The sequence below is a fragment of the Eublepharis macularius genome, chromosome 12 (genome assembly GCF_028583425.1).
Source record: "Eublepharis macularius isolate TG4126 chromosome 12, MPM_Emac_v1.0, whole genome shotgun sequence".
NCBI lineage: Eukaryota > Metazoa > Chordata > Lepidosauria > Squamata > Eublepharidae > Eublepharis > Eublepharis macularius.
Window position 1 is genome coordinate 26,607,805 of NC_072801.1, and position 19,250 is coordinate 26,627,054.

The 19,250-nt window shown below is 48.8% G+C and overlaps 1 protein-coding gene across 2 annotated transcripts in view; it reads right to left on the minus strand.

Moving 5' to 3' along the window:
• Positions 1-1,254: 1,254 nt before the first annotated feature.
• The window catches only part of SREBF1 (sterol regulatory element binding transcription factor 1), a 32,078-nt gene continuing 14,082 nt past the window's right edge, over positions 1,255-19,250 (minus strand). For both annotated transcript variants that reach the window (XM_054992741.1, XM_054992742.1), the window contains exons 3-19: positions 17,818-17,966; positions 17,597-17,725; positions 16,544-16,759; positions 16,295-16,409; positions 15,719-15,909; positions 15,271-15,475; positions 14,420-14,604; positions 11,922-12,183; positions 10,740-10,906; positions 10,159-10,327; positions 9,823-9,931; positions 7,461-7,564; positions 7,083-7,215; positions 6,342-6,492; positions 5,495-5,680; positions 4,734-4,845; positions 1,255-3,708 (exon numbers count right to left, since the gene is read on the minus strand). In XM_054992741.1, the coding sequence (XP_054848716.1) occupies positions 3,485-3,708; positions 4,734-4,845; positions 5,495-5,680; positions 6,342-6,492; positions 7,083-7,215; positions 7,461-7,564; positions 9,823-9,931; positions 10,159-10,327; positions 10,740-10,906; positions 11,922-12,183; positions 14,420-14,604; positions 15,271-15,475; positions 15,719-15,909; positions 16,295-16,409; positions 16,544-16,759; positions 17,597-17,725; positions 17,818-17,966 (2,807 nt within the window). In that variant the 3' untranslated portion in view covers positions 1,255-3,484. The remainder of the gene's footprint in view (positions 3,709-4,733; positions 4,846-5,494; positions 5,681-6,341; positions 6,493-7,082; positions 7,216-7,460; positions 7,565-9,822; positions 9,932-10,158; positions 10,328-10,739; positions 10,907-11,921; positions 12,184-14,419; positions 14,605-15,270; positions 15,476-15,718; positions 15,910-16,294; positions 16,410-16,543; positions 16,760-17,596; positions 17,726-17,817; positions 17,967-19,250) is intronic.

Sequence of the window (19,250 nt, forward strand, 5' to 3'; positions counted from 1 at the left end):
ACATATTGTATACACAGATGATGATACAGTTCGATGACCAACACAAAGACAGACCATACACATTTTAGCCCCAAGGCCTCCCTTCAGTGGTCAATTGTACAATATTTATAATCAAACACACCCACATATTCAGAAACCAATATAGACATGCTCCCGATGCTTTATCTAAAATTGAAAAAGAGAAAAGGAGGGGTGGAAAAAAATTCTGTATTTAGTGTTGGCAACCACTATGTTCTAGAATTATTTTTAGAAAAAACACTAAAACAAAATTTACCTCTTGTGTGGTAAGATACAAATGTTTCTGCAGACACAGGACTGCACTTACACAATGCTCTTCATTTGATACGGTATTCTATAGGAAAAAAATGTTACAAATGAACTAATTGTTCCATATTAAACTCTTTAACCCCCCCTGGGCTCGCCAGTCTCAAACAAACCTGAGGCTTGGTTTCCAATGTGTCTAGGTATGTTTCATCAATCTGCAGTTGAAATAAAGTGGTACTTTAACCACAAAAAGTTCAGCTATATGGAAAGGTAGAAGGGTGATACAGTATCGCCCACGTGATATGGAGATATGCTCCCAAGGGAGGTGGAGGAGAGGGAAGAAAAGAGATGGGAGAAGTTAAAAGAACACAGCACTGTCAAATTAGAAACCCAAGCAGACATCCAAATCAGACGCAGCAAGCCCAGTCCACTTCTTCATATGCAGAAACGCGTAGGGTCTGTCTTTGTGTTGGTCATTGAACTGTATCATCTGTGTATGGCGAATGTTTTAGAAATTTTTAGCACATGCATGTAGCCTGCCAGTCAGACCTTATGTTTTTAACTTGTTTTTAACCTATATTTTGCGCACATTCATAATAAATAAATACTTGGCATATATTTTAGATTGTAACTTGACCCCCTCTATCTTTTTTTCCTCTGTGATAAAGTACCTGATTAGCTGCCAGAAGGTCCCAAGATCAATCTCTGGCATTTTCAGGTAAACGGATCAGGTAGTAGGTGAAGTGAAAAATGTTGTAAGACCCTGGAGTGCTGCTGCCAGTCTTGAGTAGACAATACTGTCTTTGATGGACCAAGGGTCTGATTCAATATGAGGCAGCTTCGTGTGTTCAACCAACCCTGAGTGCCTTCATACCAAAAAAGGTGGTTCTTGTGCTGAGAAATAGCACATGGGCATGCTAACGGAGAAATTCCTTTAAACCAGTGCCTATTCCCTACCCAGCCCTTAAGCAAAAGATCACAAACCTGAGATATAAATAAGTAGGTTTTTATTTATCATCTGTACAAAAAACTCACACTATGAAAATAACTCTTAAAGGGAAAAGCCGTGGCTGAGTGGTGCAGGCTGAGAAAGGGATGCGGGGAGCACTATATATGTCGTATGCTCCTGAGAGAGAAGACCTGCAGAGGGCGCTGTTCCTGTTTCTCTCTGGTGACTTAGCTGGACTCCCTCCATCCCCATGGGATGTTTCCTGTAGCAACAGGTTCCTCACCACACAGATGATCTGAATGGGGGCCCAGGAGTAGAAGCTAGTCTGGACAAGGGGGCTGGAAAGGCAAAATGAGACACCCCCCACAACTGCCAGAACATAGGTGTCCAAAATTCATCTAACTGTCCACCATTTTCTTTCCAGAATATTTATAGATCAAATCACACAAACATCTTTGAAATGAGGTTGCCTCCCTCTGGCAGGGCTCCTGTATCTGATAGGGAGAGCCTCATTTCCCCATCACAATATTTCTCATGGAAATGAGAAAAAAAACCCTGCTCCCAGCCTCTCTAGTCATAACACCCTCTGCTCCTTGCCACAGAGGTAACTCTAGGGTTCCCAGGTCCCTATATCCTCCTGGTGGGAGATGGGGGGCCAAGGACTTACTGGCTGGAGTGTCCTTGCACACATGCTCCTGGTGAGGAGCGATGCTATCACTTCCAGGAAGTGATACCATCACGTCAGCCACAGCCATGATCCAGTGCTTCACACGGGGCTAATTCTGGCCCATTTGGCTCCAAAATTGGCCCTAGCATAGTGTAGGAGCATGCCCGCAGCTGGTACAATGGTGCCACTTCAGGAAGTGACATCATTTCACCCTGCTAGGAGTGTGCCCACTGTGTGCTTTCCCAGGTTTCTTGCTGGTGGCAAGTGATCGCTGGAGGGTTTGCCACCTCCCACCGATCGCCAGCGATTGGCGGGCAACTGGGCAAATCCCCAGGAGATTGCCCGCCGTCAGCAGGCAACTGGTCAGCCTAACCAATGCATACCAATGGCCCAGGTTCTTTTATTTTTCGTGGAAATACTATACCTAGGGGGTGTTTTTCTCCTGTTGCATCATCTATTCTGCTATAGAAATCTCTAGCCCACAAAAGCTTGAATAACATTTCTTAGTCTTTATAAGTGCCACCAGAATCCCGTCTATTTTCGCAGCAACAGACTAACACAGCCAATACCCTGAAATTCTACTTGGGGACTTGCTACCTCAATGTTCACATGGTCAGCCATCTTTGAGGGGGCCCACCGCACATGATAAAACCACGTCCCAGTAGCTGGAAAACCAGTAAAAGGTCCAGTTTCCTCCTTTCTTCTCAGAGGAGAGTGCATTTTATGACATGAACAGCAAAAGGGAAAAGCCACCACACCGAGAATTTCGCCCACCTCAAACATGGCTGTGCCACCTGGTGAGGGAGTGTCAGTCCATGCCCCTGCTCTGAGGTGGAGGAGGTAATTCCACATTGACCGGATGCTCAGTTTGGGACACAGACCCTGATGGTGTAGATGTATTCTCACATACTGCCAATGATGCGAAGGAGCATCCTGCAATATTAGGGAGCCGCCCCAAGGGGTCCCTGCTGCCTTATTATGGACTGAGGGCTGGAGGGAGAAGGAAAGGGAGGAGGGGATGAACTCCCATGTGCTGGCCAGAGGAGCCACAGCATGCAGATGAGAAGCAAATCTATTGCAAAAAGCCATTGGGCCCAGGTAGAGATGCTGCCAAGGGTGTGCAAGGAGTTGACACCAAGCATGCGCAGGCAAGCATGTGCTGGGGGCATGTGCTGGGGGGGCACATTTCAAGATGGAGAATCAGGGCATAGACCTTCCTCAAGGGGCATAGCAACCCTGCCAGCCAGCTCAACCTTCTCAACAGGTCTTTCAAAATTTTAGGACCCTCCCCTTTCCAATTTAGATGCGATTCTGACTTCTCCTCCTAAGCGAATACCACTGCTTTCTTGCACCTCCATCTGCTTTGAACACAACAGCAAAGGGGAGCACATGCCATGGACACTAGGAAGGCAGCATCTTAACTGTGTAGAGAACTTATTACCTAGATAAATGTTCAGAATTGGAAAGTCCAGGTCTTCAGAATCCTTGTTCTCTCTCACCAACAATCCACAAGAAACAGATGCAAGAAGTGCTTGCGGGCGTCACGCCTCGCAGCACCTTGCAGGCTGATCCCTCACCCTGGCCCTGTCCTCTGCACAGCCTCTCTAGCTGGAGGTGACGGTGGAGCCACTGCCAAGCTTGATGATCATCTGCTGGCACTCGTGGAGCGTCCGTTTGTCACCCAGCTTCTCCAAAGAGCGGGCGGCGTCGGCCAACATGCCCACTCGCTGACCTGGCCCCAAGAGGAATGCGGGCGGCAGGTAGGAGCAGGCCAGCAACAGGGCCTCAGCCTGCTCCCGTGCCGTTGGGTGGCTCTCTGGTTCGCGGGCTGGAATGGAAAACAGAAAATTCAGGGTTCAGCATACCCATCATGGTCAGCGCTGGACAAAGAGTCTAGTTGTCCCAGGCCCGATCGTTATCCCCTACTCCCAGGTTCTTGGTTTAGTCCTGCCTCTATGCTCCAACCTAGCCACACCCAGCATTTATAGTCCCAGCCCCTTTTTCTCCAAAGCCACACCCACAATCCTACACACCTCCAAGAGTCCCTAAATACGTTTGTATCTCACTGATTCACTCCTTAGCACCAACCACAATCCTAAATTCCTCTTTCACTCCCATATACCTGATAACTCCAAGCCACATCTCACTAACTCAAAGCCCCACAAAATGTCACAGTCTCCCACGCTGCCATCCTAGCCCTTCTTCCAAGGAGATCAGGCCAGTGGCAAATGCCTCTCCCCTCCTCTGTTTTGTCTTTTCAACACCCTGTGAGGTAGATCAGACCAAGAGAGAAAGGGCCTAGCAATCCTAGTCTGACACTCAAGTTACCACCCTCATGGTAGGTTTGAGATTCAAAACAGCAGGTTATATTTCCTTCTGTATTTAAGGCCTCTTTTCTTCCTTCTCCTTCTTGAAAAAACATCCCCAATGGCTGCATTTGGAATAGAACAGATTGGCAGGGAGGGGAGATGCTGCAGCTTTCCAACTAAAAAGCAGCATACCCCAACTCAAGCTCCTTTTACCTTCGATGGGAAAAATATACATTTTCCCCTCAAAAGGGGATACAAGCAGCATGACTGTGGTTTTTTTTCCCAGTGGACAAGGACACTTTAAATAGCCTCAGTGCTATTCTCCTTGAAAAAGCAGCCTTGGTGACTGTATTTAGAAAAGGAAAACAAATGAAGATGGAAGAAAACCACACATGTCGTTTGACTCTACAATGTCTCTAAAAGGAAATTAGAGCTCTTCATCTCCATGAATTTGTTGGTGGTAGTGCCACAGACACCAATGTGGCACAAGAATGGGCATGGGTCTTTACTGAAAAAAATAATTTTGGTTCTCAAGCTGGCTCACCTCCCTTGTTGTTTGACGCTCCCCGCCGGCGCAAACTCCGGTCCAGCAGCTGGTGGGTCCGTGTGGGGCTAGCTCGGGCCATCAGCCGGGCCGTGGCTTCATGCAGAAAAACCTGGGGTGCAGCCCATGGAATTAGCAGCTGGCATGGAATTCTCAGCACGATCGTGTCCTCCCTGAACCACACTACCCCTGCATTGACCTGCCAGCCCCCAGAGTCCCGTTACCCAGAGTGACCAGTAACACTCCCATTCCAGTCAGACCTCCCAGGCTCTCTCTCTCACACACACACTATTTCCCAGCTTCTAAGCCTATTTGAGGTATAATCCCTAGCATAAAGTTTAAATCTCCAAATTTCCATCTGCAGCACATACACACATGCCTAAAATTCTATCTGGCATTCTATCTAGGGATAATGTGAACTAGATGCAGGGCTGTTCTTGGTTGCTCACAACTCGAAGTGTCTCCTCAAATTTGTCCACTTTTGAATCCGAAATTCACTACCCATATAACCCTAACTCTCCAACCTCAAAGTCTCAAAAATTATGAGAACAGGCACAGGCAACTAGAAAGCCTAGAGGCCTGCCAATCAGGGATCATGCTGTGCTTACAGGAACCATTATGGTTGGTTTCTCACATCTTGTACTCCAGGTTCCAATACATCATACAAAATGCATAGGTGTGTAGTTGGCTTACTCAAGGATTACTTAAATATATGCTCTCCCCCTGTGGAGGAAACTAAGATCAGAGCAAGCCACACTCACCCTGTGCATAGCAGGACGATCAGCCTGGGCCAGGCGCCGGAGGCTACTGAGGTCCCCTTGGAAGCCACGTAGTTCAAGGGCAGAAGCTTGGTAAGAGGTCCCATGGGGCTGAGTTGCCTGCATCTGCTGTTGCCAGAGCCTTGTGCGGATGATGAGGAGGAGGTCACACAAAACAAACTGCATGGCCTGTGGGGAGAGAGGAGAACTAACAAAAAAGACACAAACAGGGGAGGAGGACAGCAGATGACTTGGAGAGCCACAAGGTGACCTGGGCAGGATGGAAGAGACCTGTGCCTCCCCCTCCCCCTCCCCTTCTGGAGAGCTCTGCCCTCAGTTGCCATCATGGCTATGCGTTGTTAGGGGGCTGTGTCGGGGCTGCATCGAAGGGGCATTGCACATCTCTGGCTACACATGCAATGCAACTACAATGCACCCCTGCCACTGCCACATTGGCCACACCATGAAGGACCGGAGGGCTTTCCTGTTACCTGCAAAAAGACCATCACCATTGGGCAGGTTTGCCTTGGGAGCAACGATCCTGAAAAGGAAAGCCGACTCTTGCAAATTCCTCCCCCAACTCTGCCCTGCCTTCAGAGTTCCTCGTCAGTTGCTGCCCCATGTTCTAAGCTCCATGCCTCCCTGGAAAGTATTTGCACTGGCCCCAGAAGACTCAGAGAGGGAAGGGCTCTACATTCCTCAAGCGTGAGCCATATTGGTTCCTCCCATATTTTTAGCACCACACCAGCACTCCACCTTTCTCTCTCATCCCCTGACCAAACTCTGGACTCCACACACACACACGTACGTGCGTGCGCGCACACGCACACGCACACACACCGCGACTCACTCTGTCAATGGTGCTTGTGGCAGTGTTCCCCCCCAAGCTGTCCCGCAGGTAGTCGCCAGCTTTGTCACACTGACCCAGGATGCAATCTAGTTTTCCCAGCAACCCCCGAGCAGCTTTGAAGGTGTGCAGCGCTGCACGTGGAAGAGGATTCCTAGAAGGGGATAGGACCAGGGTGAATCTGCAACTTATATATACACATCCACAGCATCGAAATAATAATAATATCAACAATAACAACAACATTTGATTTATATACTGCCCTTCAGGACAACTTAATGCCCACTCAGAGCGGTTTACAAATTAAACCCATTAGGGCGCAGATAGCAGGTCATAGAAACGGCCATGTGGCAATCCCAATGGACTTCAGAATGTGGTGTCAGCCACAGAATTCATCTTAGCTTCAGGATTTAAAAGTCGAGTTATATTACTGAAGGCATGCTTGGAAGTGAGAGTGGGCAGTGCCTGATATGACAACTCTTTTGAGGTCAAGGGGAAAGCTTCAGTGCCATGCATGGCTCCCAACCCCTCACCAAAAGCAGAACGACGCAACTGATAAGAGGACAATATGCTTGCATAATTTTATACCGATTGCAGGATCCATCTTTGCTTGGCACGGAATTTTGAGAGCATACAACAGGCTCTGGTTCTATCACTGACAGAGATCCTCATCCTACCCTCCTGCACCTAAATGTCTATGGGAGCAACTTCAGGCCTGATCCAAAGGGGGTACTGTGCACTTACTCAGAGGCCTGCAGGACCTTGGGCATGGATTCCACAAGTGGGTACAGGCGGTCTACAGCTTCATCATCCCCCTGCAATCCATGGATCACCATGGTAACTACAGAGGACCACCAGTTAGCCACAGGATCAGTGCCTAGATAATGAAGGAGAGCGACAGCACCAGGTTATCAAAAATGCACAGCCAGCGCAGACATTTAAACAACTCCTCTCCCTCCAACCACCTACCTCAGCCCCATCTTCTAATCTTTGAGCATTCCCTGCTTTGGCTGATGTTATGCATCCCACTCTACTGGTCCCCTGCCTTCTGACTCACCCTTTCTGCCACCCCTACTTCTCCCAGGAAACCCCACACACTCCTCTTGGTCCAGGAAGCCTCACCTGTGGTGGCATCCATATTGGTGCTGATGGAGGGAGCCGTGCCAGGAACAGCATCTGCACAGCTGTTGAGGAAATGCAGGTACTCGAGGGCATCAGAAAATTCCCTGTAGGAAGGTGGAGGGAAAGGGAGACATGTTAGGGAATGGAGGAAAGACAAGGGCTTGCTCTGTCCTGTACCTGATCTTAGCCAGAGGAACGGACTGAAAAAGCAAATCGCTCTCAGACTCTGGGCTTCTGAAAGTCATTAGTGGCCTGATGTTTTTTTAGGTGTTTCTAGCCCATTATTGTCCACGCTAATGATCCAAAGCAGCTTACATCATCATTCTTCCCTCCTCCACTTTAATCCTAACAACCACCCCAATAAGGTAGGCGAGGCCGAGAGCACGTGACTGGCCCAAGGTCATCCAGTAAGCTTTCATGGCAGCATGAGGGTTTGAACCTGCGTCGCCCAGATCCTAGTCCAGCACTCTGACCATTGCATGCTTTTTTCTGTACTTGCCCTGCTTGAGAGCTCTCCCTGCCCCCGCCCCCCGCTCCATTCAAGGGAAATGCATACTTTGTATTTTTTTTTTTTTTGAAAAATTTTTATTGGGTTAGAATCCATTATTTCCACATTTACATTCAATTTTCCCCAATTTTTTCATCTCTAACCCCCTCCCTTTCCCCCCCTTTTTGTTGACTTCCAACAGCTTTCCAACCCTTTATCCCCTTTCCCTTACTTTTATTAGCTTCCTCTATCTAAAACAAATATATATTCTCCATTATTCTAAGCAGTACATCCTTAACTATTTTTAACATTATATGCCCAAACTGTAAGCCTTTGTTTCCATCTTAGATAAACAATTTATCCCAATTTTTCAATTTCAGGTATTTCTATATATCATAAACCATATAGATCATACATTCGTTTATATCAAACAATTTGACTTATTCTCTATATATATTACTCATTCTATCTTTTTATAATAGTTCTATATATCTCTCCTCACGTAGTCAATCAATTTGACCCATGGGAAATGCATACTTTGTAAACCGCTCTGAGTGGGCATTAAGTTGTCCTGAAGGGCGGTATATAAATTAAATGTTATTATTATTATATTGTGGATTGTTGGGTGTGTAGTACTCACTTGTCCCCATGCACACCAAGTATGTTCCTCAACCCCCTTGCAGGCTGACATGCACATCTAGTGGGTCTGTGCTTGGCTCATGGGGCCACAAGAGCTGCAGAAGCAGCACCCACCCATGGGGATATTCTGCTTATGGAGATCTGCCAAGCTGCCCTCCCTTGCTAATGCAACCCCCCTTCTGCTTTGGAGAGCTTTCCCCAACAAGTACAGTTCAGAAGGGACACCAAACCAGGGCTTGGTGCTTCAGTAATCCGCTTCAGGCGTGCCTCAGCAATTCCTCTGCCCTGCTATGGTGCAATTGACATTGTTCTGATCTGCAGCAACATCACCACAAATGGCAAATTACTAACTGTGCTCACCCTACAAACCAGGATTGAAAACTGTTCCCAGTTGACATGATCAATTTGCTGCGAAAGCCCAGCTTGCCAGTACAGACACAGCAGCCAACGATGGCTTGATGCAAACAAGGAAGCAATGAGTTCGCTTGTGAAAAGGGAAGGAGGGACCATGTGAGGGAGTCTAAGGCACCCAGGACAGGGGGGCTCTTTAACATTGTGCCAAACTCTGGTTTTCCATTCTAGTTGAACCCCTTTTTTTATGCTGCTGCTGCTGCTTCCTTCCCATGTTTTAATGAACAACTTGGTTGTTTTGAAACAAAAATCTCTTGCATTTGCTATTTCTAACTACCTTAATGATGTTATTTGCTACAGTTCTTTTTGAAAGTCAACAGGCATGTTTTCTTTAAAACACAAAAACAACTTGTAAAGTGTATTGGGTAGATCAGTCATTCTTAGACTGCATGCTGGTACACCATGAAAGAAATTGCCGAAGGTTCCTGTAAGTCACAGAGGACACCTGCTGTGCCTCTGTATGATTCATGGCTCTGTCCTTGTCACCTTCCAATTACCCAGTCAAGGAGTAATTCTACAGTGTCGCTCAATCATGCCCAATGCAGAGAGACAGCAAGAGTAGCCACCTCCAGAGGAGGCTTGCCAGATATTTTTTGCATGATTCACTGCTCCTCCTTCCAATCAGAAGGCACTTGTAGAACAATGGCTCACACAGCAATGCAACAGAAGGGCTCCATTAAGAGGGGGCAATTGTGACTTAGACACTCTAAAAGTTAACCTTTCGGGTGTGAGTGTGCTTCCAAATTCAATTTTCTTAAAAAAGTGCACATAAGAAAACTGGGACACAGATGCTAGAATAGGGGATGATTCTCAGCTCTGACTTACCCCTCACTGTGGCTGGCAGGTGGCTGACCCTCCAACCTGGACACACAAGACAGGGCTTTTTCCAGTAAGTGCTCCCGGAAAAGCTGTGTCACCTGAGCCAGCGGGTCCACTGGGAACAGGAAGAGTGCTATCAGACAACATCATTCAGATCCAACAAAGACCCTCTCTGTCCATCAGGGAAGCCAGTGTTCAAAGGCCGACCCTTCCCTATATCATCCCCTTCTTCACCCCCTATTTTATCTTCACAACAACCCTATGAGGTAGGTCAGGTTGAGAGAAAGCAACTAGCCAAAGGTCCCCCCATCCAACGATTTGTGCTGGCCCACATCTCCATACCGGGGTTGCTGGTGGAGCTGTAGATACTCTCTCGAGGGGAGCTCTTCACAGCCCAGTCACCATCCACGAAGAAGCGGTGGCCCACAGGGTGGCAAAGCCACTGGAGAGCAGGGGGCACAGTTCCACTGTGGGACAGCAACACCTGCCGGGCACTGCTGAGGAAGAAACGCTGTGGGCAAGAGGGGAAATGGCGGAGTCAAACACCCACGAAGGACAAACTGGCAGTCACCACAGCAGTATCCTGAGCCCATCTTGTCAAAAAATTCACCCAAGTCCATTTGTATTTGCAACATACACCGAAAGAGGCAATGAATCTTGCAGGTTTACAAAAATCTGCTCTGCCTGGTTGCCTGGAGGAGTTCCTGGAATCTTCATAAGTGACCAGACAAGTGACTGTTCCTTTCAAGTCCCTCCTTAAAACCCTCATTTTGCTATGAAGTTAGGTGGCACAACGCTGATCTTTGGGCACTCAGCAGGTTGCACAGAATATTGAGGGTAAGGTAAAAGCAATGGAGAAATCAGCCCGAAGACCAGAGTAGTCCTTCCCGCCAGCTGTACACCTCCCCCTCACATTTCCTTACCGCCAGGAAATGGCAGCAGCGATGGAGACTGGTCTTCACCCGCAGCGCAGCCGCCACATACACCTCAGCCAACGTGGCCACAGACATGGTGCCCCCTGCACACTCAGCCAGATTCACAGCACTCAGGGCCATGTTGATAGCTGACAGGTGACCAGCCACGTGCTTCCCTGCAGAAGATGAAGGAAGACAAACCATGTCACCGTAGGGTTGCCAGATCCAAGTTGGGAAATTCCTGTAGATTTGGGGAGTGAAACCCGGAGAAGGCAGGGTTTGGGGAGGAAAAAAACCTCAGCATGGTATAATTCCATAGAGTCCACCCTCCAAAGCAGGCATTTTCTCTGGGTGAACTGATCTCTGTGGCCTGGGGATCAGTTGTAATTCCAGGAGATCTCCAGCTACCACCTGGAGGCTGGCAACCTTATGTGACCGAGACTGGGCCAGAGACTGGAAATGGGCTGTAGCTCTGCGGTAGATCATCTACTTTGCAAGTATAATGTCTCTGGTTCAATCCCTGGCATCTCCTAAGCACATTATGGCAAACTGCAGGTATGAGGGAAAGGCACTCTGTATATGGTCAGAGGTGTTTTTATTTACCATATAATTCACATCTGTTTCCAGAAAGAGGGGCATGGAAGGCAGTGGTGTTAAATGTGAGCATTTAGAAGAAGAGGTAATGAAGACAGACCAGGCACAAATCTCACTGCACTGCAACCCTCATTGGCACTCTCGTTCTAAAACCAAACCAGATTCCCACTTTATTCCAATGCACAGTATATAGTTTTACTCAGGAACTACATGACACCATTGTGCATCCACGAAGAATTCTGGCCAAAGACAGCTTTCAATTTTTTACTCAAAGCTCAGGCCATGCATCCCTCTCCATCTAGTCTTTCTCAATCTCTCCCTGTGGTGACAGCAATTATTCTAGTATGAGCCACTGATTTAAGTCCCCTCCACCTAGGGTTGCAACCTCCAGGTGGGACTTGGATCTCCCAGAATTGCCACTGATCTCCCAACTATAGAGATCTGGAGGCTGGAGATCTCCCAGATCTCCCTCCCCATCCTCCCGAGACTCCATCCCCCAAATCTCCAGGAATTTCCTAACCGAGAGCTGGCAATCCTATCTCTGTCCCATTTAATTCCCCTCTGGTACCTCCCCACCCACCCCGGTCATGCTCCAACCTGTCATGTGCAATTGATGTAACTGGTGGTAAACCAGAGCTGCATCACAGGCACTCTTGCGCACATCGGCCTTGAGCTCCCGGTCACGGAAGAAGCCACCAGCTTGCCCTGCCAGCCAGCGCCCCACCCAGAGCCGCTGAAGCACATGCCGGATAAGGTTCCACAATAAACTGCAGGTCAGGTCTAGGTTGGAGGTGGGGAGTGGGCGGCCCAGGGCTTTGAGTGCCGTCCATAAGTTCTGGGAGGCCTGGGCAAAATCCCCCTGTGAGAAAAGACAGATGAGTACTAATGTTTTTTTTAAAAGCAAGACAAAAAAGAATGGGAAGGGATTTCAGGCCAGAGAGAACCTATAATCACAGGAATAATCTCTCTCAAAGCACGACTGGCTTTCAAACCACATTCTGTTTCTCCAAAAAGCATGTTTATTTCTACTATTATCAGGGTCACGCGTGACGTCATCACGGGAGCGCACGCACCGCCGCCGGCCCGATTGCTGCAGCGGGCGGCCTCCGAGCTCTCCCGCTCGGTTGCCTGTGCCACCGCAGATGCCTGCTCGCAGTGGCTGCGCCTGGCCGGGGGTTTGTGCTGGCGGCGGCGGCGGCGCAGGGTGGGAGGGATAGGAGGCTGGTGCTTTGTGGCGCGCACTCTCGCCTGCCGCACCTCCTCCGGCGCTCCCTCCGGCACCCCGCGCCTGCGGCCACCGCCTACCTGGCCTTAATAGGCGCGCCGGCCCTGCCATTATCATCATCTTAAAAGACTTAAGGTGGCATAGAACAGAGATCCCCAATAAAAACAAAAACAACGATTCAACATACAAAAACATATATAATACAGAAAAAAACAAGAAAAAACAAACAATCTAATAAGGTTTCCAATTTTCTCCAAAACAAATATCCATATCATGTCAAATCTAAACTTTCTTCCATTTTCTCCAGGGGAACTGATCTTTATGGCCTGGAGATTAGTTGTAATTTCAGGAGATCTCTAGTCACCACTTGGAGGCTGGCAATCCTAGTGGGCATCAAGGCAGTCACTAACGCCTTACCTGGAGCCAGGTGGGGCTCTTGCCCAGCTCAGCTTTAGATGGGCCATTAAAGATCTGTTTGGCTGTGCAGGTTAAAAAAATGTTCCTTTAATGGCAACTGCCCCCAGTGTTATCTCTCACTCTTCTTCCCCAGTATCTTCCTAAAATAACCCCTTTTCTGCCCTGCACTTGGACTTCCTCTGGGTGTGTGTATGGCTCTGCTTCCTATGGCAGCCATTTTATGGTTGCACCCACCTCCTAAAGTTCCCAACCTTCAGGTGGTGGCTGGAAACCTCCCAGAAGAATTACAACTGATCCCCCAAGCGATAGAGGTCAGTTCCTCTGGAGAAAATGGCTGCTTGGAAGGTGGACTCTGTGGCATCACACGCAGCTGAGGTCCTTCCCCTCCCCAAACCTTGCCCTAGGCTTCCCAGTTGCCTGCCAGTGGTGGGCAATCTCCCAGGGGGTCTGGCCCACTGCCTGCCAATCACTGCCGATCAGTGGGAGGTGGCAAGCCCCCTGGAGATCATGCGACCTGGGAAAGCACACACTGGGAGAGCTTCTAGTGGGGCACAATAATGTCACTTCCTGAAGTCGTTGCATCAGTTGTGGGTGTACTCCCATGTTTGCTGAGGCAAATTTTGGCCCCAAATAAGCTGAATTTGCTCCACACAAAGCATAGGAGCATGCCCATGGCTGGCATGATGACATCACTTCCCAGAAGTGATGTCATCATACAAGGGTCCAGAGCGCACACATACAAAAACAACCAGGCACGATGAACAAGGTAAGCCCCAGGTCCCCCCCACTCCTGCTATAGAGGGTATAGGGATATGGCAACCCTACTCTGCCCTCTCCAGGCTCCTCCCCCAAATTCTCCAGGAATTTCCCCACCCAGACTGGCAACCCTTCCATCACCCTGTATCAAACCAAAGGTGTCCAGAGGCTTCAAAAGGTTGAGGACCCTCGGCATGGAAAACATAAAATAGCAAGATTAAATAGGGAGGAAATATCCAGAGAAAAGCAGCAGTAAGCTAGAGAGTAACAACAGTGAAATGAGTTCTAAGTGTACAGGTAAGGGGACTCCCCTTTGTGCCATTTTTCTAACCTGAAATGACCCTAGGCAGCACGTAAATGTCCTCAACAGGGAAAACAGCATGCTTCCGTGGGCATTTCAGGTTAAGAAAACAGAGCAGAAGGGGAGTCTTAAGGCCCCTATGCATGTGTGCTGTGGTCCTGATCCAGATCTGCCCCCTGCGCCTCTGGGAAGCGAGTTCTGAGCACAGAACTCACAGCAGTCATCAGTTTGTGCAGGCCCTGGGAGAACATGAAGAGAACCTAACATGTCATAGGCCCTCAGTTTACATGAGTTTACCGTGAGGTGTGATCGGTACGCAGCCTAAACTAATTGCCTCTAACCACACTCCTTTGCCAGTGATATCCCTGCTGGAGCACATACACATACAACACTTACTCGTGCCAAATCCAGGTCTGCCTGCTTGCGGTGCCTCCAGAAAAGAACGGAAGACTCCGAATGCAGCCTCGTGACAGGTTCCCCGTAAATGAAGAGCCGGATGAAGGCGCCAAGAACTACCATCATGTTGATCAGCCAGAAGACCAAGGTGGGGAGAAGCCACTGGGACCATGCCACAGGAGCATCTGGGCACCAAGACATGAGCCATTAGCAAAGGGCCCAGTCCAGGGCACTGCAAACCAATTCCTTTTCAAGATAACCCAAATTCTGTAACTCATATGCAGCTCCCAATTTATATAACATTTATATAACATTTGCACAGAGTAGGCAGTTTATCCCTTTTCAGCCATTTTCAGCCCCTTTTTGCCATTTTGGGCCCAATTTCGGCCCTGAATGGCCAGGATTGGGTCCAAAACAGCCAGGATAGGTGATGTCAGGGGGTGTGGCTTATGCAAATCAGTTATGCTAATGACACACTTCTGGTGATGTCAAGGGGTGTGGCATATGCTAATGAATTATGCTAATGAGTTCCTCCCGCTTTTTTCCTACGAAATGACTCCTGAGGAAGAGTGTGTTTTTCAGTCCTCCCTCAGGTAAGAAACATAAACCATCAACCATATACTACATTTGGATGCACCTCTTGTCCAAATTTGCTAATCTGAAAGAGATCTGCATGTGTAGAAAACAAGGGTGCAAACATTTTGCTCACATCAGTCCCCATCCACATCCAAACAGGAGGTAAAGCAACTTGTGATGTGTCTGTGGGCAGAAAGCTGACATGCTGGGGTCCATTGGGGATAAACCAAATTCCCTTCACCAGGGCCCCACATGGATCCTGTTCCACAACTCACCTCTAGGCTCGCTCTCGGCCTTTATGCTGCGCCCGGGACCAGCTGGACTAGCAATCTCTGAGGGACTGGTGGAGCTTGACCCTCCCAAGATGGAAGACAGAGGGTTGAAAGAAAGGCAGAGGAAGACAAACGCACACAGGGCCATTCGGGACCGGTCCAGCATCCCAAGACTGCCTGGGGAGAGTGTCTGAGCCTCTAGCTTCACCTGCAAATCATCAAATGACAATAGACAGCTTTGGAGGGGGCGCAATTCATTGCTCTGGGATTCGGTAGAAGAGGAGGGGATGATTGCCAAACAAGATGGCAGCCTCACTAGTAATACTGTCCTTCACAAGCTAAACAGCTCAGTGGCCAGCCATTTTCTTCTTGTTGATTATCAGGAGATCCCCGTGGTAGACCCCAATCTTGGGATTTACCCCTCCCATTTCCTCCCCACCCAGTTTCCCACCTTGGCCTCTTCGCAGAAGGGGCTCTCAGGCTCTGAGTCGCTTCCACTTGCCGCACTGAGAGAAAGGGGGCTACTGTGTGAGGGGGAGCCAGCGTCCGATGGGGGCGGCGTCAGGGCATCCATCAACTTCACCCCTTCTGTGGTGTCATCCATGTTCCCACCACATGTGGCTACCAAGTCCTTCAGGGACTCTGTGGAAGCAGGAGAGAACAGCAAGGAGTGAAACAGGATTTCTTGTCCTCCACAGCAAGGTTTGGGGTTGGCACAAAGGAAAATGCAATGGAAGCAGTTGTAAGGGCAATTTTACATCTGACCCAGAAAAAATGCCTCAGTCCTGGCAGGGCTCTATCACTTCTGCTGGTCATCTGCCCAACACAGTGATGGGATTCTTAGCAGAATGTACTGCTAGGATCCAGAACACCACCAAGAACAGTTCCCAGCTCTCCTGTAAGGGGTCTGAGAGACATACTGTTGCCAGGCAACCCGGTGCTAGAGCATGACCCCCCATGATGCACCATGCTTGGTTTCTGAAGCCCTGTTTCTGAAGGAGAAACAGGCCCAGGGTGTTAAACTCACTGTTCTTCTGGGCAGCCATTTTGAGAGCCATGTTCTCTGCTTTCAACTTCTGGTTGGCCTGCTTCAGGAAGCGGATGTGGTCAATCGCCTTCCGCAAAATGGCCGACTTGTTCAGCTGCCAAAGGATAACACGGTAAGAGGGGTCCTCTGAAGGCTCAGAGAATCCTCCCTCTTCCCCCCTTTTCCCAAGAGTGCCTCAGCACAGCAAGACATTTGGTAGAAATGGAGCAGCGTAACAGCAATACCGACCTTGGCATCTGTGCCCATCACCAGCTCCTTCAGTTCTGAGATCTTGTCGTTGATGGAGGAGCGATAGCGTTTTTCAATGGCATTATGTGCTGTGCGTTTTTCGCCTTTGCTCTGGTTCACCAGTGGTTTTCCAGCAGTCAGGCGGTTAATGGGAAGCTTATCTGTGTCCACCACCAATGGCACAGTTGCCAGGATGGTACCTCCACTCACCAGTGCCTTCAAGAGATAACAACAAGGTTTGAGTCCATTAGCACTTTGAAGACCAACAATATTTTCTAAATAAAATGCAAAGCTGAAACTATTTATTTACTTTATTAATACTCCATCTTTCTCCCCTGGTGGGGACCCAAAGCGGCTTACTTCATTCTCCTCTCCTCCATTTTAACCTCACAAAAACCCTGTGAGGGAATTTAGGTTGAGAGTTTGTGACTGGCCCAAGGCCACCCAGTGAGCTTCCATGGCAGAGCAAGGATTTGAACCTGCGCCTCCCATAGTCCGACACTTAAACCACCACACTGCATTGGCTCTCAGTGCAAGTAATTACTGCAAGTAATCTCTAGATTGCTTTTCCTGATATTTATTTACTAGCCTACCTCACAGGGTGATTGTTGCAAAGATAAAACAGAGGTGGAGAGAAGTGTTTTGTAAGGCACTTTAGGTCCTCGTTGGGGAGAAAAGGAGAGTATAAATATCTCAGCGTATAAGTAAATTATTGCCAGGCAATCAAAGAGATCTTTTGTGAGTTGAACTAGGAGAAGATGAGGAGGAAGGGTTATGGTATGGACGTATGTGCTGTTAAGTTGCTGGAGACTCCAGAAAGGGGCTTTCAAGGCAAGTGAGAAGCGGAGGTGGTTTGCCACTGTCTTCTTCTGCAAGTCTTCCTTGGTGGTCCCCCATCCAAATATCAACCCTGCTGACCTTCCAAGATCTGACAGTCAGGCTATATGATGCCACCTTCCCGGGCTTATGGTAGACTGGGGAAAAAAAGACACACACACACGTTCCCAGGCTACATGGACCTAAATGGTGTGGGGTGGAGTGAAGGGCACGCACCGGCATCTGCAGTGGCGCTGACTGAACAGCTGTTGTGGTGGCCAGAGTCGTGATGCCTGAAGTCTTGACCCCAGAAACCGCTGTCAGAAGAAGAGAATCAGCTTTGATGAAGTGGGGCTGTAGGAGCACCTGCAGGGACACACAGAGAGAGGACATTTAAGGGGCCTCCCTCAGCCAGCCTCGCAAGCAAGAGCCGATCCTGGCCCACAGTTTTCACTCACCGGCACTTGCTGGATCTGAGACGAGATGACTTGGGGGGCGCTGGGGGCCAAAAACTGCTGAGGCATGATGTTCTTGACTGCCGTTGGGGGCTGTTGGGATGGGACCGGGGGGCTCGACAGGGGCGGAGGAGGCCCTCCTGGCTGGGGAGCTGTGAGAGAAAGAGAGAGAACGGGCACACATTCAGAATGTGAGATCCACACTCCTTCATGCACCGGAGCTCTAGCCAACGCTCCCCATTTCTCAGCAAGCCTTTGCAGCACCCACCCCCCCACCCCCACAATCACGACAACCTCAGCAAAACTACACGTATATTCAGGGGTCATTTCATAGAAAAAGAGCTGAAGGAACTCATTAGCACAACTCATTAGCATATGTCACGCCCCTTGACATCACCGGAAATGTGTCATTAGTATAACTGATTTGCATATGCCACACACCCTGACATCACCTATCCTGGCTGCTTTGGACCCAATCCCGGCCATTCTGGGCCGAAATTGGGCCCAAAATGGCAAAAAGGGGCTGAAAATGGCCGAAAAGGGGCCCAAAATGGTCAGGATTGGGCCGCTGCTGAACAGGAGAGTGATCCACCACCCGTCAGAGTCCTGATCCAGGCCATTTCAGCCCCAATCCAGGCTGAAACAGGCCCAAAATGGCTGAGAGTCAGGTGGGCAGGGCCACCTGACATGTGACCTCTTTGGGGAAATGCCGGAACTGCGTTCCTGCGCGTTCCCCCTCGAAATGAGCCCTGCGTATATTACACAACACAGGAAGACTGGTGCACAATTTGAAGTTCACCAGCATGTACAGCTATGGATCGATTCTAAAACCAGGCAGAACTAAAGCCAGTCACCTGCGAACACACACAAAGCTGCCTTACAAAGAGTCAGAGCCTTGGTCTATCGGGGTCAGTCTTGTCCTCTCAGACTAGTAGCAGCTTTCTGGATTCTCAGACAGAGAACTTCCTTATCATCTGATCCTTTTAAGTGGAGGTGCTGGGGATTGAACCTGGGACCTTCTGTGTGCCAAGCAGATGCTCTGCCACAGAGCCACACTCCCTGTCCCCAGCCTGTTTTTCACATATCAGAAAGCAGACCCTTGTATTTTGGAATCGTCTTTGTACTTTTCTCACAACCCAGCAGCAGGCACACTTTTTTTTATTGTAGAAAAGTTAAAAGATAGAGCAAAGAAGGAAAGTTAACAAAAACACCACTACAAAGAACCAGCAGTGGCCAAAAGCATAATAAGCACGTTATTCATCCATTACAGTTTTTTGCCTACTACACTTCCTCCTTTAGTATCAATCAGATAGTGGTTTAATTGATACCTTTTTTCTATATCTCATCATCTTGATATCCCAGGTCCTTATTCTTAAAAATCAAAACCACAAGTCATTAATTCTTTTTTCTTTGTCTCTCGCAGATCATCCATAAAG